Source organism: Eptesicus fuscus, chromosome 12 (genome assembly GCF_027574615.1).
Source record: "Eptesicus fuscus isolate TK198812 chromosome 12, DD_ASM_mEF_20220401, whole genome shotgun sequence".
Lineage (NCBI taxonomy): Eukaryota > Metazoa > Chordata > Mammalia > Chiroptera > Vespertilionidae > Eptesicus > Eptesicus fuscus.
In genome coordinates, this window is record NC_072484.1 from 57,265,301 (window position 1) to 57,292,265 (window position 26,965).

At 39.7% G+C, this 26,965-nt stretch overlaps 1 protein-coding gene across 2 annotated transcripts in view; it reads right to left on the reverse strand.

Annotated features, from left to right (window-relative positions):
* Nucleotides 1-26,965, reverse strand: part of MYOM1 (myomesin 1) — a 122,231-nt gene that overhangs the window by 84,325 nt on the left and 10,941 nt on the right. For both annotated transcript variants that reach the window (XM_008160048.3, XM_028139252.2), the window contains exons 2-4: nucleotides 14,839-14,979; nucleotides 10,421-10,652; nucleotides 8,878-9,035 (exon numbers count right to left, since the gene is read on the reverse strand). In XM_008160048.3, the coding sequence (XP_008158270.3) occupies nucleotides 8,878-9,035; nucleotides 10,421-10,652; nucleotides 14,839-14,979 (531 nt within the window). The remainder of the gene's footprint in view (nucleotides 1-8,877; nucleotides 9,036-10,420; nucleotides 10,653-14,838; nucleotides 14,980-26,965) is intronic.

The following is a 26,965-nucleotide window of genomic DNA, read 5'->3' on the forward strand; positions in this document are numbered from 1 at the left end:
GAAAATAATCTTTAATCAGTTCCTTCCTCTTGACAACTTGCACACTCACACATACGTATGTGTACACAGCCTCTATGCCCCTAAAACACAAATCCATTTTCTATACTTTGTATTTATGTTTTATTTTATTTTTAATCCTCACCTGAGGATATGTTTTTATTGAATTTAGAGAGAGAGAGAGGAAGGAGGAGAGAGAAAGAGAGAAACATAGATGTGGGTGAGAAACATCTACTAGTTGCCTCCCTACATGCCTCAACTGGGGATCTAACCCACAATCTAGGTGTGTGCTCTGACCGGGAATCGAACCACAACCCTTTGGTGCATGGGATGACCAAATGAGCCACCCCATGAGGGCCATTTTCTATACTTTTTAAAATGTATCATTCTCCTTCTCCATTTAGCAAAATCCCAACTCATCCTTCAACGTTCATATCCAATGTCACTTCAATAAACTCCTCCCTAAAATCCCACACAATATTAATTTTTCCTGCCTCTCTGCATCAGTGTTACTTGTATCAAATTGCAAGGTATAACATATTAAATTATTGCTAAATATGTGCCACTTCTACTAAGCTCCCAGTACCTTGATGATGGGGACTGTGTTTGATCCATATTTACTTCTATTCCCATTCTCAAGGAAATATGAGTCATGGGCACATATTTGGCACTCTGTGTTTGTGAAATTGAATGGAATTATTGTGTAATGCAATAGATTAATTATAGCTCCATAATTTTGGGCCAAAGAAACAGAGTTCTGGTATGGATAATTGAAAATAAGTGCATATGAAAACAGTAAGTTGAAGCTCTGTGTATCTCGGTTTTCTCATATCTAAAATGAGAGGGCTGGACTGGCTTAAGAATTGCAGTTGCATGTATGATGGGTACTAGATTTATCAGGGTGATCACTTCGTAAGCTATGTAAATGTCTAATTACTGGGTTGTATACCTGAAACTAATTTAATATTATACATTAACTGTAATAGGAAAATAAAAATAATTTTTTAAGTGGAAAAAAAAATGAATTGCAGTTGTGTGGCAGTCGTAGTGGCATAACCTACCCAACCCATTGAACACATTGCCAGCTGCTTCCTGCCAGCCCAGAAGCAGCTTCAGACAGCTGCCTCCCCACGGGGCCCCAGGCAGACAGGACTATCTGATCAGGTGGCCTGTAACAAGAAATCTGCTGGCCGCTTCTAATTTCAAACATTCCTCATTTTGACGAATGACAGGGTAGAATCTGTTAATTGACATGTTCTTTTGATTGAATTAGGTTAGGTAATTTCACACTTGACTCAAAGCTCCCTCTTGCTCAGTTTTCATGTGTTGGGTGTTTTCAGTAGTTCCTTTTAGCATAAGAGGAGAAATATGACACCAAAGGCTGTGGTATGTGCTACTTGACCCAACAGCTGGGTGACACTCAATTTGGCTTCTGACAAAAATGTTGTTCATATCTCCATAAAGTTTGAGCTAAAACAGGATTGTGCAGCTCCAGGGTTGTTTCCCCTTCCTTGCTCTCCAGTACTAACCAACTTAACACCTGAACGACTTTTTTAAGGTGACCACCTGGCACATGAAATCAGTTTAAAACACACACACACACACACACACACACACACACACACACACACACACCACACCACACCACTTTGAGGGTCTTTCTAGTCTTTCCTCTGGTATGCCAGCTGTCACTGAAAGAAACGCCTGTTTTAAAGCATCAGGCAAGGAGTAAAAAGCAATTCAACTCTGTTTTCCAAGGAAGTCACCAAGGCATTCAGATTCTGGGTCACTTGACATTGGCTATCTTCAGTATTAAGTCAGAAAAGAAAGGAAGGTTGTTTGGCCTGCTCTGTATTAGTATATGCTTCACAGCTTGTTATTTCTGGAAAGTGAAATTCCAAACTGGCCAGTCATCAGCTAATTCTGGAGAGCAATCTACAACCTGGGATATTTTGTCAAGAGGTTTCTGAAATTCTCATGAATATTCAGATGTATACTATTTCACTTATCATTTTCATGTAGCCTCTATAAACAATTAATGAGCTTGCATTTTACTATAACTATTTCTAGAATAAACTCTTAGTTTATGTGTATAAAACCACACTAAATTCCCCTAAACAAATGTCTGTTTAGATACAAGAGTAACAATGGAAGGTCTTTGGTGGTGTAAAGCATTGTCAAGTAAAAAAGACTTCAGTCTAATTTTTTTCTATCAGCAAATAATGCATGCAAAATGGTATTTATCATATTGAATCCCACCACAAAGGTGACTGTTGCTTAGAATTCAACCTTATGTTTTGAGTAAATAGTTATTACCCAATTTAAAAACCAATGAGCTGAGAGAGATCTATCCCATTTGGATAGATTTTGAAATTATATAAATAGAAAAAAATCTAAAATAAAACTCCAAACCCTTAAGTTGGGAGGTAATTAAAAATTACAAATAATTTTAACTATTCTAAATGTAGGTTGTTTTCCTAAGATAATATGGCATCAAATACTAAATCTAAATACATTGTGAATAACTCAACTCTTATAAACAAATTCAATACATAATCTATAATAGAATTTATAAATTCCCATTATATGCAAAAATAGAATAAGACCTTTCCAAATCTACATTCTTTCTAAGATATATTTCTCATATTATTTCATTCCTAGGTTTTAAATTATTATCATGCCTAATGACAATTTCTTTAAGTGTCTTTATTTGCCGATGTGAAGAATTCCAAACATGTATTTTAAGTGTCTCGCTTAAGGATCTAGTCCAGTATCCACATATAGATTCAAAAAGGTATTGAATGAGTGAATGAATGAATGCTGCTCACCAATACCAACATATGCTCCAGTGAGTTTGTGTGAATCTCCTTGCAGATTACAATCCATTTTCTCATTGATAAAATTGATCTAGACTTTGGGTTGGAAACCCAATGAAATCTGGCTCTTTTTAAATCAATTCTCTCCTTCTTTTAAAGAGAATTGTTCTCTTTTCCTGTGATTCATATAATTTTTTAAAATGACTAGGCAATACATTTGTATGGTCCAAGAACCAGAAAGTATAAGGGTGCTCAGGGAGCAGTCTCCTTCCTCACACTTGTCTGCCTTCTACCCAGCTCCTTCCCCACAGCTTATTGCTCTCCTTAGATTCATTTTTTGTTGTTGTTTTTAATTGATTTCAGAGAGGAAGGAGAGAGAGATAGAAACATCAATGATGAAAGAGAATCATTTATTGGTTGCCTCCTGCACATCCCCCACAGGGGATCAAGCCTGCAACCTGGAAATGTGCCCTGACTGGGAACCGAATCATGACCTCCTGGTTCATAGGTCAACTCTCAACCATTCTTACCTCTTCTTCCAGAGTTCCTTTATACAAATAAAACAAATACAATCCTCCCTTGATATGCACAGGAGGTTGGTTCCAGGACCCCTGAAGATACCAAAATCCACAGATGCTCAAGTCCCTTATATAAAATGGTGTAATATTTGCATGTAACCTATATTTGCAAATAGGCTACAATAAAGCATGCCTACACATAATTTTATTTGCGTGGATTCAGCACAGTGCTCAGCATGTTTCAAATTCAAGTTTTACTTTTTAGAACTTTCTGGGATTTTTTTTCTCCGGAATATTTTCACTCTCCAGTTGGTTGAATCCGTGGATGTGAAACTGTGGATATGGAGTTTCCTGACTATACAGATAAAAATGTTCCCCTGCCTTTTAAACCAATATATAGCCTGCCATACAAGCTATTATATAAATACTGCCGAATTAAGAAAAACAACATGGGACTGACCAAAGAGCAGCTGCTGCATGTGCGTATCATTTGCTAGACCTCAGGGATTTCCATGACCCGAGGGTGCCTAGTGGAAACTTGGAATCAAGTTTGGAAAGGGCTCTAAGGGAGCCAGGCACCAGGCACATTTGCCTTTGCAATACGTGACTAAGGACCTAACTGTTGCAAACAGAGGCAGCATGACTACATGAAGCATTATCACACACTTATTCCTATTATTAACCTCCTATTCAGGAAGGTCATTCTCAATTATTTCTTTCACTAGTGGCCCAGTGCATGAAATTTGTGCCTGGGAGGGGGGTGTCCCGCAGCCCGGCCTGCACCTTCTCCAATCTGGACCCCACAGGGGATCGGGCCTAAACCGGCAGTCGGACATCCTTCTTGAAATCTGGGACCGCTGGCTCCTAACTGCTCACCTGCCTGCCTGCTTGATCGCCCCTAATCACTCTGCCTGCTGGCCGCCCTCAACTGTCCCTCCAACCGACCCTCTCGCCCCCAACTGCCCCCAACTTCCAGCCTGCTTGTCCCCAACTGCCCCTCACTGCTGGCCTGCTTGCCCCCAACTTCCCCCCCACTGGCCTTCTCGCTCCCAACTTGCACCCCCCTGCCGGCCTTCTCGTCCCCAACTGCGCTCCCCCCTGCCGGCCTGATCACCTCTAACTGCCCTCCCCTTCTGGCTTGATCACCCCTAACCGCCTCTGCCTCGGCCCCGCCATCATGGCTTTGTCCAGGAGGATGTCTGGAAGGTCTCCCAGAAGGTCTCCCAGTCTAATTAGCATATTACCCTTTTATTAGTATAGATACTTGTCTTCAGTGTCACACCCAGGAAGCTGCAGTTAAGAACCATAAAAGCATAAATACCAGCAAAGAAATCACCAACCACCTGGGTTCCTGCTGGGCTGTGGGTTCCCAGAGGATGGATGACTTCTGAAGATTGCATTAGCAGCATTGCAAAGTAAGTCAGAGCTTCATTAATAGACAACATATGCAGGAATGTATACTAATCCCACACAGAAGTTTACTTCCAGAAGTGGACTTATTTACCTTGGAGCCAATAAGGCTGAAGTTGTAGGGTCTCCCACTAGCACGGATCTCCACAAGACTGTATGTCTAATTTATACTAACTTTATATTCTTTTTTTGTAAAGACTACCCCCAAAATGAATAAACCTCATGCCCCACAAAAACTGGATCTGACCTTTTATATTGCCATAGACAATTTTCAGTTATCTACTAGCTGAATGTCCAAATTTCATATTTACTTTTCCTTTGACTTGCAGGACAACAGGACTTTCTGTGAAATGCTCTGATCCGTCCCTACTGGAAGAATCTGGGGTAAGAATGAAGTTGTCTTCTCCAAGCACTAAAGGGAGTGTAGAAACTAGGGAAGGCTTGTTCCAGTAAATTAACAGCCCCCCAGTCATTCCTGAGGCAAATCTTATCTCTGTCCCCTGGTTTTTGTTTAAAAGGAGCCCGTTTTCTCACATGTTGAGAAAATGAATATTTCAAAGCCAGGTATAGTAAAAAATCGTACTATTGCTCAATTCTATTAGTGAGGATAACTGAAAATTGACAGTATTTCTATTTTTCAATTTAACTGGAGTTCTAAGGGTCAACAATTTGGTCATCTCAAATTTTTCTGGAGAGTTTTTATTTTTTATATATATTTTTTGTTTTTAAATCACTAATTTTCCAGCCAACAAAACAGAATATAAGGAGTTTAATCTTTGACATATCTGAGTTCTGCCTTTGTGGAGCCATGTAACCCTAGTTTAATAAATAACACCATCAATGTCCACTTGCATGCTTGTACTCTAGTTGCTGTGGATTTAGTAGAATAAATAAATGCTTAAGAAATGAATATTTACCTGTCAGATATTACTTTTAAAAATCATCTTTAACTCTAATTTTTAAAAAGCAGATATAGGATGCTATGTAATAAATATATGTACCTAACTAAGGACTCTGATTATTTATTAGTAGTACATTTGAATTTTATGAAAGAAGAGGAGTTTTTAATGACCAAAAAATATTTCTTGGAGCTGGAAATTTGTTATCCTTCATGCATTTTTATAGGAAAGTCTGGATTTTTTTTTTTAAGTGACAAGTCATCTGTTTTTGAAGAGAAAATATCCTTTTAATAGGCCAAATTATGCAACTCTGTAGTCACAGAGAGAGATGAGGCAAAGATAAGGTGATTCTTAGCTTACTATAGTATACTTTTATACTTTAAAGTTTATAAATTTATTTTTTAAAACTTCATTTGCATTGAAATATGTTCCTATATTTCTCACCTTTGTGTACTATACATTATTTGCCTTGATAATATATAGCTGGCGTGGATTTTCACTCTTTGGTTTTCAAACTCAAGAACCCTGAGAAAAGTTTACATACAAGAAAAATTATAAGTAGAGGCAGGTTGACGTCATAGGTGAATTTTTAAAAACTCTCCACCTGCTCCTTAAGAATAACCTTAGTCAGGTAACTGGATCTATCTTGTCAGCTACCTCCATTCATGCTAGCCAGGTGTCTGACCAACATTAGAGATCATGGGGGAAAAAGGAGAAGGAAGCATGGATTTTGTGAGTGACAATGTCCTGCGTAGTAGTGTTTATACTGCAATATAGGATGCATTTACCACCACTCCTGACGATAAAAAATAGCATGCAAAATATCCATGTCAGAGAATAAAGTGAAAAATGCCTTTTGAGTTGGCTCAATCATTTTCATACTTCTGCTCTCTCTGGCAGATATGCATGACACATAATAAGAAAATTCTGAGTTTAGGAATCAAAAAATCATTGACAATTGCAATAGGATATACAGGATGTCCAAAACATGTATACACACTTTAACAGCGGATAGCTCAATTGAAGTTTCTCTCTTTTCAGTCAGACTAAGCTTTGAACAAAAGAAACTCATCCTAAAATGCTACTGGAAGTTTGAAAATGCAGTTGAAGTACAAACATTTCAAAGTATGTATACATTTATAATTACTCAAAGTGTTTATACATTTTTTTGGGTTACAGGGTGTCCCCCCATAAATGCATACATACTTTAACAGCTGATAACTCAATTTTCACTCCTTTTCAGGTTTAACTGATTTGAAATAATGGGTGAAGCCAGACTAAGCTTTAAGCAAAGAAAATTTATCCACTAGACTTTTTTATGTGGCTACAGAAGGATAGAGTTTACAATACAAAACAGCAACAGTTGATAAACTGAGGGCACACAAATACTGAATGAAATGATTCTTGATATTTGCAATTCCCATTGCTTCACATTATCAGCAGTGCCTGGACCAAAATAGTCATCAGTTTGAAAACAGGCATTAACAAAAAAAGTTACTCATTTCTGTAGATTCTTTTAAAATTTGAAAATGAACTGTATGTTAATAAATACTGACTTTGTAATCATTCAAAGTGTGTATACAATTTTTATTTATTTATTTTTTTTGGCTACCATATATAATGGAAGGGGAAAGGGAGCATTTATTCTTTATGAAAAGAAGATTCCTTCAGGCCCCATATTTAGTAACCAGAGGCCTGGTGCACGAAATTTGTGCATTGGGGGGGAGGGGCGGAGGGAAGTCCCCTCAGCCTAGTCTACACCCTCTCCAATCCGGGACCCCTTGGGGGATGTCCCAAGGATCGGGCCTAAATCGGCAGTCGGACATCCTTCTCACAATCCTGGACCACTGGCTCCTAATTGTTAGCCTGCCTGCCTGCCTGGTCACCCCTAACTGCCCCCCTGCTGCTGGCCTGATTGCCCCTAACTGCCTCTGCGTGCTGGCCTGATCACCCCTAACTGCCCCCCCCCCTGCATACCTGGTTGCCCCTAACTGCCCTCCCCTCCATGCCTGGTTGCCCCTAACTGCCCCCTGCTGCCAGCCAGGTTGCCCCCAACTGCCCCCTCCCTGCCGGCCTGGTCTCTCCTAACTGCCCCCCCCGCCGGCCTGGTCACCCCTTACTGCCCACCCCTGCCGGCCTGGTGGCCCCCAACTGCCCCCTCTGCTGGCCTGGTTGCCCCTAACTGCCACCCCTGCTGGCCTGGTTGCCCCTAACTGCCTCTCCTGCCGGCCTAGTCACCCCCAACTGCACGCCCCCCGCCGGCCTAGTTGCCTCTTACTCCCCCCCCGCCAGCCCGGTTGCCCCCAACTGTCCCCCTCTGCCAGCCTGGTCGCCCCTAACTGCCCCCCTGCTGGCCTGGTTGCCCCTCATGGCTCCCCCACCAGCCTGGTCACCCCATGCAGCCTGCTGTTCAGTCATTTGGTCGTCCCTCACTAAATCCCCTGCCGGCCTGGTTGCCCACGCAGTCTGCTTATTCAGTTGTTTGGTCATCCCTCACTAACTCCCCTGCCAGCCTGGTCATAGGCAGCCATCTTGTGAGGGCATGAGGGTTAATTTTCATATTACCTCTTTATTATATAGGATATTTCCCATCAAATCCCCTCTTTTTCTTGGCTTTAGAAAAAACACATTGAGACCTCAGCTCAGATGATTAGTAGAGTTGAATCCCTTTGGGTTTTAATTATTTTTTAAAAGGCAGCATTGCTTCTCATCACAAAATGATATCTACATTTAATGAGAACAAATTTTTATGATTCATAGAAATTATAGATATACATTGTCTTTGTATGTAAATATGTTGATAAAATATTAACACTTTTATAAGATAAAGACCCACCTGTATAATCCTATGTAATAAAAGGCCAGGGACCATAAGCGTTAACGACCGGAACGACCGCTTGACCAGTTGCCATGAGGTGCATTGACCATCTCTTGGTCCCTGCCCCCCAGCTCACGGCGGTGGGCGGGCGGGGTGGCTCATGGCTTGGGGCGCGCACGATTTCATGCGCTGGGCCTCCAGTATAATTATAATGTATGTTTCATAACATTTACAAGACTATTTTTCCCATACATAAAATATTAATCCCAGTATACTTTCTTCACTATTTTAAAAATCTATACAAAATTGTAAATGCTTTCAATGACTCCTGCATATTTATAATGCTGAATATTTTCACTAGAGGTAATATTAACTTTGTATAGTTGATTTTAGGAGTAGTTTTCAAAAAGATAACATACCATGTGACACGAGGTGCTGGCCAGCCGGATACAGAACAGTGTAATTTTACATTTTCCTTTTCCCAAACAGTGTGGGAACGAGGTTTGATAACAAACTCAGGAGCATGGAGAAGATGATCTTCATTCATCTTTCTATGAAATGCCTCAGTTTCTTCTAACTGGAAAAAAAATCAAAATATTATAAAATCAAAGTAACTTGTACTATTAAAATAAGCAGAAACCAAAATTATAATTTTTCCATTTGGAACCTGACTTTTATATTTAAGTCAAATGGATATTCCTTGCTCCTCTTTAAAATAAATACACCATTTAAGACTTCTGGTCAAAATGGCAGTATAGGTAAATGTGGTACTCAATTTCTCAACAGAAACTTTGCAGGCCAGAAGGGACTGGCACGAAATATTCAAAGTGATGAAAAGCAAGGATCTACAACCAAGATTATTCTACCCAGCAAAGATATAATTTAGAATCAAAGGACAGATAAAGAGCTTCCCAGACAATAAAAAGCTAGAGTTCATCACCACCAAACCAGTATTAAATGAAATATTAAAGAGTGTTCTTTAAAAAGAAGAAAATAGATTTTAAAAAATATGGCCCTAGCTGGTTTGGCTCAGTGGATAGAGTGTCAGCCTGTGGACTGAAGGGTCCCAGATTTGATTCCAGTCAAAGATACATGCCCAGATTGTGGGCTTGATCCCCAGTGGGGGGCCGTGCAGGAGGCAGCCGATCAATGATTCTCTTTCATCATTGATGTTTCTATCTCTCTCTTCCTCTCCCTTCCTCTCTGAAATCAATAAAAATATTTTTAAATGGATAATAAAAGGCAATAAATACATACCAACAACCAAATCTAAAACTCAAAATAAATGAACAAGCAGAACAGAAACAGACTCATAGATACAGAGAACATTTTGATGGTTGTCAGATTTGGGGGGCAGGGGTTCTGGGGATGAGTGAAAGGGACTAGGAAGTACAAATTGGTAGTTACAAAATAGTTATGGGGATGTACAGTATAACATAGGGAATAGACTCAATAATACTCTAATAACTATGTATGGTATCAGATGGGTATGAGATTTAGTGGGACGATCACTTAGTAAGTTATACAATGTCTAATCACTAGGGTGTACACCTGAAAGTTATGTTGTGTGTCAACTGTAATTGAAAAATAAACAATGATTTAAAAAATGAAATTTTTAAAAGCTATGCCATTTAAATTTTAACATTTTAAGGCCAACGTACATATTTTACTTCCTGAAGGCAGACTTCTTAAGGTTCTTTAGAACCTTAATTTCTGTAGAACCTAAAATTACATGGAGTTTAAAATGATTGTTTGTCTTCCTCTGACCTATATATTTTGATGTCTTCTTCTTAGTTTCTTTAGTTTTGTTTCTCCACAAGATCACATATCTCTTCTTTTGAAACAAGTCAATTTCTATCTACACACACACACACACACACACACACACACACACAAACACACACACACACACATTACATGCATTTCTACTTTTGTAAGTTATATTAACTTGTCTTTTCTTACTGTTTTTCTTAGTGACAGGCGTTCTGCCTTTTCTCGAATTGCAACTTTTCTTGACTTCTTCTCAAAAACTTCCTCCTGGTGGAGAGTGGACAAAGACTGTTTCGATACTGTGGACTGCTTGGATGTTGTGATTCCTTCTTCACTAGCAAGAAGATTCCTCTGGGCTATATAAGCAGCAGCTTCTTTAATTCTTTCTTCTTCTGTGTCTGTAATTCCACCGACATGCACTTGGCTAGAATATAACAATGGCAAAATACAGATATTGTAGATGGCAGTGATAATATTGCCTAATTTTACTAAGTTCCAAGTACCAGACCTCAGACATTGTGCACCATGCCCAAAGAAAACTTGATAGAAAAACCTGTTAATCAGGAACTAACTCTTCACATATGAAGTGATTGTCACCTTAACAAAAAGTGGTGACAATGTTAATAATATCTATGGTGGCCCTGGACTTTTGCCAAGTGCTTTTTACACACATCTCATTTTACCACCACAACAACCTTATGAGGTAAACTTTAAAACTTTATCATTTCAATTTTAGATATATGATAACAAGGCTCAGAGAAGTTAGATAACTTGCCCATGGTCATTTCCTTGGTGTGTATAAATATGATTGAGTCTATAATAAAAGATTAATTTATGACTTCCTTTCAGAAAACATCCTATATAATAAAAGCCCAGTGACTGAACGGTGGAATGACCAGAATGACCGGTCAACCAATTGCTATGATGTGCACTGACCACCAGGGAGCAGAAGTTCAATGTAGGAGCTGCCTCCTGGTGGTCAGTGCACTCCCACAGTGGGAGCGCCGCTTGGCTGACCGGGATGAGCGGCGCTCCCACAGCGGGCCGATCCCAGCAGGCCACGCCCCCCACCAGTGCACGAATCCTGTGCACCAGGCCTCTTAGTGATACTATAAAATGAAATGCAGTTTGTGTGCTGTGATTCTGATACATGACTAATGTGCTTAATCTGAATTCTATAACTTAATTGATATAATGCACTGGCCAGAGCTGTTGCGTGTATAAATAAGTTCTAAATTTACATGAGATCCTTATGCTTACTGAGTTTCTTTTCTAAAGGTTTCATGTGCATATATGTGTGTGTATGTATATATGTATTTGTATATATTTAATATGATGGTGTTTATTTGTACTTGCACATAGTTCTGATGAGATGCTAAAACTTGCATTTGAAGTGACATTTATAAAAGTTACTTGCTTTTATTTATAATTGATGATAATGGCAAGTGAGTAGTAGATAATGGCTCTGCAGTAGTTTATGATAGAATTTGTGCTGTGGTTTACTAATGTTGTCAAAAATACTTAGATTATTTTTAATCTCCTTCAATGCCTTTCTCATGAACCCATTAGATGTTTCAGTGAGGAAGTATATTGATTAGATTGAAAATTCTTTTGAAATTGAGTCTCCCTAGACCTCTCAAGGCAGAATTGTATATTTGCTTTTCTTCAGGCAGGCGAGCAGTTAGGGGAGATCAGGCAGGCAGGCGAGTGGTTAGGGGTGATCAGGCAGGCAGGCAAGTGATTAGGGGCAATTAGAAAGGCAGGCAGAGTGGTTAGGGGTGATCAGGCAGGCAGGTGAGCAGTTATGGGTGATCAGGCAGTCAGGCAAGTGGTTAGGGGCAATCAGGCAGGCAAGCAGGCAGAGGGGTTAGGGACAATCAGGCAGGCAGGCGAGTGGTTAGGGGCAATCAGGCAGGCAGGCAGGTGAGTGGTTAGGAGCCAGTGGTCCTGATTGCTAGAGGGTGCAGGCCAGACTGAGGGACCCCACACACACACCCAGCATGAATTTCGTGCACCGGGCCTCTAGTATATATAATAATGGATTATATTCAGTGCTAGTATTGCTCTGAGTTGCGATAACTCTATATAAGAGAACATTAATTTTAAGCTCACATTACTTCTGAGGACATGTTGGCATAGCTCTAGAGGGCAGAATAGAGTCACAGTCTCCATGCCTTTTCCATTTACAAATAAGCTTAACCTCAAAAAAGCTCTAAGTATTTCACATGAGAACTCAAGTACACTTAAAAAATATTTTTGACCCAGAACAGCAAGAATATTTGCCTTTAAGTAAATATAAATGCAGGTCAGTGATAAGCCTGCTATAATTTGGGTACAATTATATGATGCTAACATGCTGACAAACATATGCTGCTACTAACTTAAAATAAATTTAAAACCTCCCTGATGCTGTGATTATCTCTGACGGTCTCAACTCAAAACCTGTGTTGACACAGAAAACTCAAAGTATGTCAGTGTAAGAAGTAGAATTTTCAAGTGCCATGCAAAGAAATTGTATTTTCCAAAAATACACATACAATGCATGTATGTTGCATTGCCCAATGCTAGGGGAACTCTTAACTCTTCTACCACCAGCCATGAGACTTGTAACAAGTCACTGAGCCTTGATTTTCTTTTCCAAAAATTGATATACTAATACCTCTCTAGGGCTATATTGGGGATTTAGCAAAATAGTTTCTATAAAGTATGACTCCCAGAAAACAATAGGTACTCAACAAATGTTCATTTCCTTCCCATCCTTCTCTTAGATTGCTAATACTGTCAACATATTATGAAGTATTATTTTCAAAATAGTAATAAATATAGGAGATGACTCCATTTAAAAAATAAAGGAGAACTGGAAATAAACCTATAAGATCTATTTTTAATTCACATTTTCTTTTATCACAGTTTATTTTATAAATGATGATTTCTTGAGACTGGCCTTGAAGACACAAAATTGTTTGGTGGGAAAAGACAGTGGAAAGCTTCATTTCATGCCACACAGGTGGAGAAGCATGCCATGAAGGTTAATGCTAAGTTGATGTTTTTTAAATAATTTTTTTAGAACAGTGAGGACAGAAACAAAAAATAAAATATTTCACTCCTCTCCCCTGCCCATCTCCTATAACAAATGTGAGTACATATTACACTAACTGTGAAGAGGCTAAGTCTGGGCAGGCATACTTAGTAATATAAGCATGTTTCTCTAGAGAGTTCATTTAAAAATCAGATATCAAAAAATCAAAGATATCAAATAAAAGGCTAAAAATAGAATATTATTTATTCCCTTACCTTCCTAATTGGGTTCAGAGCAATTATGACATTAGCCTCTGAAACAATTCAGAAAGGAGCCATCAGAGAGCAGGGAGAAGAAAAACACGGGAAAACAAAAATCATAACTACATTATTGCCTACTGAATTTCCTGACAGCATTTTCCTGAGAAAATGACCTCATTTTGAGTATCACCTTAACTCTGTTAATAGTCCTCCATTCAAAGGAAAATCAATAGAGGAAAGCTCATAAAGTTCCCCTTAAATTTTAATTTGGTGTCTCAGACAGGTTTCCTTTCAAGATTCCTTTGGATATTATTATCATTCAAAAAACATGTTTATATTATAAACAGAGAAATTTGGCATTACTTGGACTTGTGATTCAGTGATTATTTTGTTTGACATTTACCTCAAATAATCTATTCTACATTCAACAAATATAAGCCAAGCATCAAATTATGATGTAATTATTTTCCTTAGTCTATGTTTTCTAACATTTTTCCTCCTAATGAATGATTAAAACCACACAGGCAACCAAGATATTTTTCATTTACCTAAACATATCATTTTATTTTGTTTTTTTTTAGTGCATCCAACATCTTAGAGTTTTGAATCTTTCTTTCACTCTATAGTGACTAGATATAGTATTTAATCACTAGCATCCAACACTCTCTTTCTAATTTCAACTAGTTACATAAGTAGAATTAAGTTACTGCCTGGCTGGTGTGGGTCGATGGTTGAGCTTCAATTCCAGGTCAGGGCACATGCCAGGGTTGCGGGCTTGAACCCCAGTGTGGAGTGTGCAGGAGGCAGCCAATTGGTGATTATCTCTCATCATTAATATTTTTATCTCTCTCTCTCTCCCTCTCCCTTCCTTTTAGAAATCAGTTTTTTAAAAATATATATTTTATTGATTTTTTACAGAGAGGAAGGAAGAGGGATAGAGAGTTAGAAATATCAATGAGAGAGAAACATTGATCAGCTGCCTCCTGCACAACCCCACAACCAAGGTACATACCCTTGACCAGAATCGAACCTCGGACCTTTCAGTCCGCAGGTCAATGCTCTATCAACTGAGCCAAACGGGTTAGGGCATAGAAATCAGTGTTTTTTTTTAAGTTCCTGATCATTCTCTTTTCTCATGTAGCCATCTTATGTGATGGCAAAGACTTTAACAATGAACACATCTCCCTCTACATAGAGTTCCAAGGTTCTTCAGACATTTCTCAATAGTATATAGTAAATGCTCAATAAATGGTAGCTGCTATTATTATTATTATTTGACATTTACTCTTCACTTTATTATAATCAAGACCAGGAACAGAATGCATACTCACCGTCCTGAGAAAATGGGTACCATATAGTCGCTTGGCAAGTTTTCCTTCTCCTCCCCAGAGAGAAGGCTCTTCTTGGCTCTCTTTGTTTGGGGGCTCAACTTGGATGAATAATCTTCTAACATCAGACTGGAATCTGTAAATCTGAAACAAAAGCCCTAATATAAGACAATAGCAAAAAATGTCTTTAAAATATTCAAAATACTTATAAAATAAGGTTTTAACTGGGGGAGAGGGGTGTCACAGAATCCTAGATCTCTAACGTTATAATTATCTTTTATCTTTAGAACTAAAGTGAATGAGAAAGCCCTCTAGACCAGTGGTTCTCAACCTTTCTAATGCCGCGACCCTTTAACCTTTTGCACTCGGATGTCGAGTGTGACTCGACACGGTTAGCATTAAACCCGAGTAGAATAAAGGAATCGAGAAAAAAGCAAGCGAGTATGAAGGGTTAATACAGTTCCTCATGTTGTGGTGACCCCCAACCATAAAATTATTTTCGTTGCTACTTCATAACTGTAATTTTGCTACTGTTATGAATCATAATGTAAATATCTGTGTTTTCCGATGGTCTTAGGTGACCTTGCTAGCGGTTCTCAACCTGTGGGTCACCTAAGACCATTGGAAAACACAGATATTTACATTATGATTCATAACAGTAGCAAAATTACAGTTATGAAGTAGCAACGATAATAATTTTATGGTTGGGGGTCACCACAACATGAGGAACTGTATTAAAGGGTTGCAGCATTAGAAAGGTTGAGAACCACTGCTCTAGACAGACATAAGAGAAAAACAGGCGAACAGAAATTTCATGGCTTTCCCCCCTAAGTTTCAAGGGAAAACAGCAGTGGTTTGCCAGAGGCTAAAGCAAACAGCAATTAGCATAAAAGTACATAAGAGACATTGGAAGACCAATGGACTTTGATATTCAGCCCTGCTGAATATCAGCACAAGACTGCCCTGCTGTGAGTGCAATGGTTCGAGGCGATTTCCTGACCTGATAATCCTTACATTGTTTACCAAACTTTACCTTTGATCTGCCTGTAAGCATTGCTAAAGGGCAAATGTGTATTCAAAATAAATAAAAGCAGAGGGGCCCTGACAGGTTTGGCTCAGTGGATAGAGCGTAGGCCTGCAGACTGAAGGGTTCCAGGTTCGATTCCAACCAAGGGCATGTACCTTGGTTTCGGGCACTCCCCCAGTGCAGGGTGTGGAGGAGGCAGCTGATGGATGTTTCTCTCTCATCGATGTTTCTAACTCTCTCTCCCTCTCCCTTCCTCTCTGTAAAAAATCAATAAAATATATATATTTTTAAAAAAGCAGAGGGGAATGGTCTCGGTGTGCCTCTTCATAAAAGAGGTTTCCACCTGGCCCCCCATGCCTTCCAAAATTCAATTTCTTGTATAGCGTTTTCATTTGTGCATCGGCCCCTCCTACAGATCCCGAACCCTGCCATGCAGGTCGCGGCAGTGCTTTTGTAATAGTTCCAAATACTCTTTGCTGTTAAGTTAATGTTCACAATTTAGGCAGTCTATATACTAGTATATATATAAATGGTTTGTATATACTGTGCATCCAAATCTTTTGGGGGGTTAAAAAATGCAAAATATTCTGGATAGGGAGCCCAGGCAATTCAGATGCAGGGCCTTCAGGCAGATGAGTCGGGAACACTTCTCAACTCATTCTATAAGGCCACTATTACCTAATATAAAAACTGAACAAAGTGTCCTAGCCAGGTAGCTTAGTTGGTTAGGGCATAGTCCCGATATGCCAAAGTTGCAGGTTTGATATTCAGTCAGGGCACATACAAGAAGCAATCAATGGATACATAAATAAATGGAACAGCAAATCAATATTTCTCTCTCCCTTCCTCTCTCTCTCTCTCAATTTTTAAAAAACATAAACATTTGAAAAAATTTTTAAACTAAGACCAATGTTACTCATGAACATAGAGGTAAAAATCCTTTAAAATTTTTTGGCAACATATAAAACCAAGTGGAGTTTATCCCAGGAGTGCAAGGTTTATTTAACATTTGAAAAATCAATTAGTATAATAGAATAAAAAACAGAAACCACATTATCAATTAATAGATACAGAAAAAATACTAGGCAAAATTCAGCATTCATTCATTTTTAAAACTTCTGCCAAAATAGAAATGAAGGAAACTTCTTCAACCAGATTGAGGCCATCTATAAAAAATTTATAGCTAATGTCATATCTAATAGTAAAAAATAAATGCTTTCCTCCTAAAGTTAGAAACAAGGGTATAATATTGTTCTTGACACTTCTATTCAACATTTTATTGGTGCTTCTAGCCAACGCAATTTGTCTAAAAAAAATGTACATTGTAAGGATAGGCATATAGTTCAATGGAACAGAATTGAGAGTTCAGAAATAAACCATTACATTCATGGTCAATTGATTTTTGACAAAGGTGCTAAGGAATTTAATGAATAAAAGGATAGTCTTTTCAACAAATGGTGCTGAGACTATTGTATATCCATTTGTCAAAGGATAAATTTATAATTTTACTCAACATCACACACAAAAAATAATACATAATAGATTATATTTTTAAATATAAAAGCTAAAAATATAAAACTCTTAGAAGATAAGAGGAACTCTTTATGGTGTTGAGTTAGCTAAAGTGTTCTTAGATATAATACCAGAAGCATGATTCAAAAAGAAAAATTGGAGAATTGAACTTCATTGAAATTAAAAATTCTGGTCTTTGAAAGACACTGATAAGAGAAAGAAAAGACAAGAAACAGAATAAAAATAATATTTGTAAACTGGACTCCTCATACATTGTTTTGGGAATGTAAAATGGTATAACTATTTTGGAAAACAATGGTGTAGCTTTTTATAAAGTTGACCATAAACTTAGCATCCAAACCAGCTGATACTTTAGAAAGTACAATAAGTTGACTTCAGGGGGAAACTAAGATGGCGGCATAGGTAAACACCTAAACTGCTGCCTCGCACAACAATTTCAAAACTACAACTAAAAAAAAACGTCTATCACACAGAACCACGGGAAAGCTGGCTGAGTGGAAGTTCTATAACTAGAAGGAAAGAGAAAAGAGCATTGAGACATGCACAAGCACTGAAAAGCTGAGGTACAGAGGTGCATGAATCGGGCTGGCGGCGGGTGACTGGGTGCACTGCTTTTTTCAACCTGAAGGGAGACAAGCTCCCAATTAATCTGAACTCCAGTTTCTGGGGAGACGCTGGGGACCCAAACTCCTACGGGGAGAAGCTGGACTGTCTGCCATCGGGTTGGAAAGTGAGGGTGGCTTTCTTGCAGAGGTGCGCACAGCAATCATTGTTTACTACACTGGGGCGCGAGACGCAGGGACGGGGAAACTTGGAAACACAGAGATGGCTGACTGGCAGCCATCGCTGTTTGCCACACCCTTGACTAGTAACTCCCTGAGACCCCGCCCCACACAATCTACAAACCCACCCAAGCTCCACGCAGCTGCTTTTGCATATAAATGGCCTGCCCTATTGCAGCTTAACCTAACAAACTGCAGCTCTGGTCAGAGAGCTCCAAAACCTCCAAACCCCAAGCAAAGACGAGAAAACTGTAGTTCTTGCTGTAGCTCCTGCTGGGTGGCCTCAGACAGTAGCTGACCTGCACCCCATTGGAGATCCAGAGCTAGTGTATCTAGTGGTCAGTGTGAGACGATACCACATTTCAACTACTCACATCCATAAGTGACACATTCAAGAGGCAGACTCAGTGAGCACCAAAGCCCCACTGAAACAAGTCCTGCCCCATAAGCGTGTCTCCAGCACAGCAGTTCTTCCATTATAGACACAGTGGGTCCTCACAGCCAATTGGCCTGGAGGTCAATTCCTCCCAGTGTACCAACCGCAATCAAGGCATAACTACACCAAGACTTTGCACTCAGCCCACAAAGGGGTGCACCAAGAGTGTCCACCTCAGGTGATAGGGGAGGCTGAACCACTGGGCCCTATAGGTCACCTACTACAGAAAACCACTCAATCAACACAGGGAAGCAGCAAAATGCAGAGACAAAGAAACATGTCACGAATGAAAGAAATGGAGGAAAGCAAACTACTGGACATAGAGTTCAAAACCACATTTATAAGGTTACTCAAGAATCTTCTAAAAACCGCCGAGAAACTTGATGAGACCTCCAAGGAGCTTAGTGAGACCTTCAAGGACCTTAATGAGAATGCCCAAAAAATGGAAAAGGACCAGTCAGAAATTAAGCATACACTGTCTGAAAGAAAGACTATACAGAAATTCAACTGTAGATCAAAGGACCCCAAGAATCAAACCAAAGATATGAAATATGAGGAAACAAAAAGCACCCAACCAGAAAAACAAAAAGAAAAAAGAATCCAAAAATATGAAGATAGTGTAAGGAGCCTCTGTGACAACTTTAAGTGTACCAACATCTGAATTATTGGGGTGCCAGAAGAAGAGAGAGAGAAAAATATTGAAAACCTATGTGAAGAAATAATGACAGAAAACATCTCCTACCTGGTGAAAGAAATAGACTTACAAGTCCAGGAAGCACAGAGAACCCCAAACAAGAGGAATCCAAAGAGGACCATACCAAGACACATCATAATTAAAATGCCAAGGGCAAAAGACAAAGAGAGAATCTTGAAAGCAGCAAGAGAAAAACAGTTAGTTACCTACAAGGGAGTACCCATACGACTGTCAGCTGATTTCTCAACAGAAACTATGCAGGCCAGACGGGAAGTGGCAAGAAATATTCAAAGTGATGGACAGCAAGAACCTACAACCAAGATTACTCTACCCAGCAAAGCTATCATCAGAATTGAAGGTCAGATAAAGAGCTTCACAGGCAAGCAAAAGCTAAAGGAGTTCATCACCACCAAACCAGGATTATATGAAATGCTGAAGGGTATTCTTTAAGAAGAGGAAGAAGAAGAAAAAGGTAAAGATAAAAATTATGAACAACAAAATGACAACACATACATACCTACCAACAAGTGAATCTAAAAATCAAGTGAATAAAAAATCTGATGAACAGAATGAACTGATGAATATAATAGAATCAGGGACATAGAAAGGGAGTGGACTGACAATTCTCAGGGGGAAGGGGGTGTGAGGGGTGCGAGAAGAGATTGGACAAAAAGCTTACACCTATGGATGAAGACAGTGGCGGGGGGTAAGGGCTTGGGGTGGGTTGGGGAATCAGGTGGAGGGGAGCTATGGGGGGAAAAAAGAGGAACACCTATAATAATCTAAACAATAAAGATTTATTTAAAAAAATAAGTTGACTTCAAATGTTATGGAACAATAGACTTTCGGATTGTGTTATATATTAGAGTACCACTGAAATTTTCAGGTTTTATTTTTGAACTTTCTATAGCAATTTCATTTTTCAACAGAAAGTTATTCGGCGTTCATTGTGTGAAAAATTCTGTGCTGTGCTTAACACTGGGATGGGAGGGAGATATGAAGATAAATACCCTTGTTTTCTGAGAGCTTTATATCTAGTATGGGAGTAAATACTACCAGCCCTGGCAAGTTGTATTATGTCAATAGAAAAAGGATGGAAGGACAGAAGAAGGCGGGTAGATAAGCAGAAAGACAAATGAAAACAAAATTAGAATTCACAGGCTTACAGAGAATTTCTGTCTGGGCTTATCAGGGAATCCTTTGTGAAAAGCTGGGCACTGAAAGATGGGTAAGACATACCAGAATGAGCTGTATGTAAAAAAGCTTAAAAATTAAAGCTTAATTTTGATTGCTGAATTATCTATGTTTTGCCATTAAACTTTACTGAGTGGCCATTAAAGAGCTGAACTCGTTTTTATTATTCTAAAATTTTCCCTTTAAAACTAAAATATTGGGGGAGGAACCAAGATGGCGGCATAGTTAAACAACTAATCTGCTGCCTCACACAACAATTTCAAAAACACAACTAAAAGACAAAAACGTCTACCACCCAGAACCACGGGAAAGCTGGCTGAGTGGAAGACTGACAACTAAGAACAGAAAGGAGCACAATCGCTGAAAAGCTGAGGTACGGAGGCACGCGAATCGGGCCGGCGGCGGGCGGCTGGGTGCGCGGCTTTTCTTCAACCCTCAGGGAGACAAGCTCCCGATCACTCTGAAATCCAGTTTCTGGGGACACTCGGGGGACCCAGACACCTACGGGGAGAAGCTGGACTCTCGGCCATCGGGTCGGAAAGTGAGAGTGACTTTTTTGCGGTGGTGCGCCCAGCAATCATTGTTTACTGCGCTGGACCGAGGGGCGCAGGGACTTGGAAACGGGAAAGGCAGAGACAGCTGACGGCAGCCATCGCCGTTGGCCACGCCCCAGCCTAGTGACGCCCTGAGACCCCGCCCAGCCCTGAGGCCCCGCCCTGAGGCCCCGCCCCGCACATTCTACAAACCCGCCCAGGCTCCACACAGCGGCTTTTACATATAAATGGCCTGTTCTGTGGCAGCTTAACCAACTGCAGCTCCAGTCAGACTGCTCCAAAACCGCCCAAGCAAAGGAGGAGAAAACTAGCCCTTGCTGTAGCTTCTGCTGGGGAACACACAGTACACAAGGGTACACCAAGAGTGTCCACCTCAAGTAACTGGGAGGCTGACCCATTGAACCAACAGGACACCTAGTACACAAAACTACCCTACCAACTCAGGGAAGCAGAGAATATGAGAAGGCAAGGAAACAGATCACAAACCAAAGAAATGGAGGAAAACAAGCGATTGGACATAGAGTTCAAAACCACGGTTATAAGGTTTTTCAAGAATTTCATGGAAAAGGCCGATAAATTCCATGAGGACCAACTAGAAATTAAACATACACTGACTGAGATAAAAAATATTATACAGAGACCCAAAAGCAGACTAGAGGATTGCAAGAATCAACTCAAAGATTTGGAATACAAAGAGGCCAAGGACACTCCTCCAGAGAAGCATGAAGAGAAGAGAATTCAGAAAGTTGAAGATAGTGTAAGAAGCCTCTGGGACAACTTCAAGCGAACCAACATCAGAATTATGGGGGTACCAGAAGAAGAGAGAGAGCAAGATGCTGAAAACCTATTTGAAGAAATAATGAACGAAAACTTCCCCCACCTGATGAAAGAAATAGACTTACAAGTCCAGGAAGCGCACAGAACCCCAAACAAAAGGAATCCAAAGAGGACCACACCAAGACACATCATAATTAAAATGCCAAGGGCAAAAGACAAAGAGAGAATCTTACAAGCAGCAAGAGAAAAACAGTTCGTTACCTACAAGGGAGCTCCCATACGATTATCAGCTAATTTCTCAACAGAAACCATGCAGGCCAGACGGGAGTGGCAAGAAATATTCAAAGTGATGAATAGCAGGAACCTACAACCAAGACTACTCTACCCAGCAAAGTTATCATTCAGAAATGAAGGTCAGCTAAAGAGCTTCACAGATAAAAAAAAGCTAAAGGAGTTCATCACCACCAAACCAGTATTATATGAAATGCTGAAAGGTATTCTTTAAAAAGAGGAAAAAGAAGAAGAAAGATAAAAATTATGAACAACAAATACATATCTATCAACAAGTGAATCTAAAAGTCAAGTGAATTAAAAATCTGAGGAACAGAATAAACTGGTGAACTTAATAGAATCAGGGGCATAGAATGGGAGTGGATTGATAATTCTCAGGGGGAAAGGGGTGTCTGTGTGGAGAGTATGGGAAGAGACTGGACAAAAATCATACACCTATGGATAAGGACAGCGGGGGGGGGGGGGGGAGGTAAGGGCAGAGGGGGGGTGGGAACTGGGTGGTGGGGAGATATGTGGGGAAAAAGGAGAAACAATTGTAATCTGAACAATAAAGATTCATTTAAAAAAAATAAAAAAATAAAAAATAAAAAAACTAAAATATTTATGTACATTTACAACTTAGTACTGTTGCTTATAAACAAAATGCTCAGCTGTTTACCAGAGGAGAAAGAAGCAGTGGTTTTAGTGACCCATGGGACAGCTTCTCAAGAATGCCCTTCTTGGCTATCATTGCTCAGGACTTCTGGTATCTGAGGTTCCATTTGTTTCACCTTCAAAACCTCCAGGAGGGTCAGGAACAAACACTAGAAGTTCACATTCTGTTTTCTCATGTCAACTTTTCTATCAGCCACATTTCCTCCTCTTGAAAGAAAATACTTTCTTTAGGCTTTCGTGAAAAAAGTTATTTTGGATATACTTTTGAATTAGAGCAGTTTTGTTCTATGCTGTTCCTTTGATATTGGCATCATGTCAGCCTCAATACTTTCTATTGACATTTCATTCTCTGATTTCCCAATATGGACACTTATATAGGTCTCAGGAGAACATCAAAGTTAGTAGATATGTAGGATACCGAAAAGAGCCCATTTTGTGTTAATATACTTTGCAGAAAACGTATCTTGTAAGTTATAAGCATGAATTTATTTTTATTTTTTAAAATAAATTTTTATTGATTTCAGAGAGGAAGGGAGGGGGAAAGAGATAGAAACATCAATGATTAGAGAAAATCATTGATTGGCACGCCCCCTACTGTGGATGGAGCCTGCACACCCAGGCATGTGCCCTGACCTAGAATTGAACCGTGACCTCCTGGTTCATAGGTTGATGCTCAACCGCTGAGCCACACCAGCTGGGCAAGCATGAATTTAGTTTGACCAACATCACCCTTGAAATTTACTGACATGTAGCATCATAATAAATAAGTATCCCTTGGCTTTTTGTTTTGTTTTTTTTTTGCATTATTTACCATACACTTAGCTTCCAGCCCCCTCCCCCCTTTTCATTTCAATCTCATGGCCATAAAAATCTCACTCTTAGTTTTTAAAAAAATTTTAGCTAAGATCTCCCAACTTGAGGGACAATCTTTTTCCTCATTTTACAGATGAAGAAACTGAGAGGTTAAATAGAAATATAACCATAGTTTTTTCTTGTATTTATTGCTTTTTTTATTATTTAAATTTTCACTGAGAAGTAATATTAAACTCTTCTTTTCAGTAACTCTTCTCAGTTGATCTAAAAGCAAATACCATGAGGGTCTGAAACACTTCTCACCCTGAATGTAGAACAATCATGTGTTCCAGAAAGGTTAGGTGAGTAAAACACTGAAAGATTTAAATTTTTTATGGTTCTTATCTACATACACTTTTCAGTTTTTATCTGTTTCTGACTATTTAAGAAATTAATTTAACTAGACTAGCTTACGACCTATTTTTAAGCATAAGTGGAAGAATTTACTTCCTATTTCCTAGAAATCATATTATGGCAGGACACTTGACAATGGTATCAGAAGATGCCTTATGGAGTCTAAGTCTGCAGATTAAACATTGTCCAGGGCTTATAAAGGTTAGTCTTATTAACTTATTTACAAAGCAGCCCAGAAACCCACATCCCACTCTACTTTGGGGATGGTCCCTGTGGTTCACTAGACATTTTATGAAAGTTCCCGTCCTCATTTGAGGTGCTCCTGATTTCTCTTGTTTCATTTAGAAAGGCTGCTGTGGAAAAGGTCAAGCCTGTTGCAATGGATCCTTTGGCCTTCCAGAACTCCGAGATCTCTGCAGGGAAGCTCAGTTACACCCAACTGCGTGGCAGAGCTAACAGTGGACACAGCTAACATTTCACCTCCAAGCTCTGGGAGGTAACGGCTTTGTCCTTCCTCTACCTTTAGCTGACTCATTCCATTCCTACTCTATTAAAGGACATGCTTTCCTTCTGACAGCATAACTCACCTGCCTATGGAAGATTAATGTCATTCTGAGAGTATGTTGTATCATCTAAACTTGAGTTTTACCTGCAAATAGTATTTGCACAGGAAGCAGAGAATGAATCACGTCTTTCTGGGCCTCAGTTAAAATGCCTATTAAAGGAGGGGCTTGATTTAGGTGAACTTTTGGTCTCTTCCTGCTTTAACATTCCACAGTCCTATTCATCTACAAATTGCTGATTATATGAAACTGGTATCACCAGAAGTGAGACTCTTTTTCTGCCAACGAGCTGCACATTTATAGCAGTGAGATTGGAGGCAGGAGATTGGTGCCTGGTGAGAGCTCCTCTCCTGGAACTCAGGGTTTATCTTTGGGATTCAGAACATAACTTAACTGCCTTTTAAAGAACTAAGTGGCTTTTCTGCTTGCATTAGATTTTCCTCTGACCTTCTCCTACTCAATAGGAAGCAATGCGACTTGTCAATTTCTTGTTACTTAAATTCTGGAAGTCAAATCCCAGAATGTTGTACAGTAAGTCCTCACTGAACGTCTTCAATAGGTCCTTGGAAACTGCAACTTTAAGTGAAAGAGTCTATAATAAAATCAATTTTACCACAGATTAATTGATATAGATAAGAATTATCTACAATTCTTATGTTCCTACAGCATAATTTTGGTCACAAAAACATCACTAAACTTCTAAATAAAGACTCAAACACTTCTAATATTAAGTACTGAAATAAATGTGAGCTATAAAGACATTTAAGAAAGATTAATAAAAACAAGTAAGATAATGATTTTCTAACATCCATATCCTAGAACAGCGCCATGGGTGACCAAAGCCTATCCTGGTAGCTCAGGGTGCAAGGTGAGAACCCACCCTGGACGGAATGCCCTTCCATTGCAAGAAGTACCCACACCCACTCACTCAGACTGAGACAATATAGACAAGCCAACTCACTGCACATGCACATCTTTGGGAAGTGGGAGAAAACTGGAATACTTGGAGAAAACCCACACATACGTGGGGAGAACACACAGTCAGTAGTTTCGGCTGAGAATCAATTTATTTTTCCTCGTCAACATTATAACAAAATGACATTGAATGAAACAACGTTATTTGAGGACTTGCTGTATTGATTATTCACCCAAAATATAACATTTTTAAGCAGAAATGAAAGTGTTATATTGGGAAAGGGTACAGGCTACAATACTCAATATACAATATATATTTTTTCCTTATGTATAGCTAGAGGCCCGGTACACGAATTTGTGCACCGGTGGGGTCTCTTGGCCTGGCCTGCTCCCTCTCGCAATCTGGGACCCCTCAGGGATGTCAGAGAGCCGGTTTCAGCCTGATTCCAGTAGGCCAGGCTGAGGGACCCCACCGGTGCACAACTGGGGCCGGGGAGGGACTGCAGGAGTGCTCCAGGGCATGTCCGGCCTGTCTCGCCCAGTCCCAATCTGCAGGACCCCAGCAGCAAGCTAACCTACCAGTCAGAGTGTCTGCCCCCTGGTGGTCAGTGCACGTCATAGCAACTGATCGAACGGTCAAAAGAACAGTCAGACACTTAGCATATTAGGCTTTTATTATATAGGATAATAATACTTTTACTTATAGAAGAGGCTATATGACTATTTCTAGAATATAAAACCATGATACAATAGCAGCTTTCAAGCAAACTTATCCTATATAATAAAAGGCTAATATGCAAATCCACCAAACAGCTGAACGACCAGTCTCTATGACACATACTGACCGCCAGGGGGCAGACGTTCAACACAGGAGCTGCCCCCTGGTGGTCAGTGCGCTCCCACAGGGGAAGTGCCAAGAGTGCAGCGGCGATGGCGGGAGTCTCTCTCACCTCCGCAGCAGCACTGAGGATGTCCGACTGACAGCTAAGCTAAGCTGTCAGTCAGACATCCCCTGAGGGCTCCCGGACTGTGAGAGGGCGCAGGCCGGCTGAGGGACCTCCTCCCCCACCCACCCTCAGCACGAATTTCATGCACCAGGCCTCTAATTTCCCATAAGAGTCTATTGGTTCAGTAGTTTTACATAATTCAGATTCAGCCACTTAAATCTACAGACGGATTTTAATCTCTATACAATTATGATCATTTCATGTGTTTTTCTTACTAAGTACCATAAAAATCAGTAACAAAACAAGTTACCTCATTGGAATCTTCAGAATGGAGAATAAACAAATAGTTTTATCATCATCATACTACTAGATAGTCTCAAAAGATCCACTGTATACAGAACATCTACTGGATCTTTTCACAGCCTTAAAACTGCATGGGAACTTAAGAGAACTAAAGAGCTTAAGGGAACTTAAAACTCTGTGAAAAATCTGATGGAATTTAGAATTTGGCTAAAACGAATAGATCCAAACACATGACCACTGATCACCACAGCCTT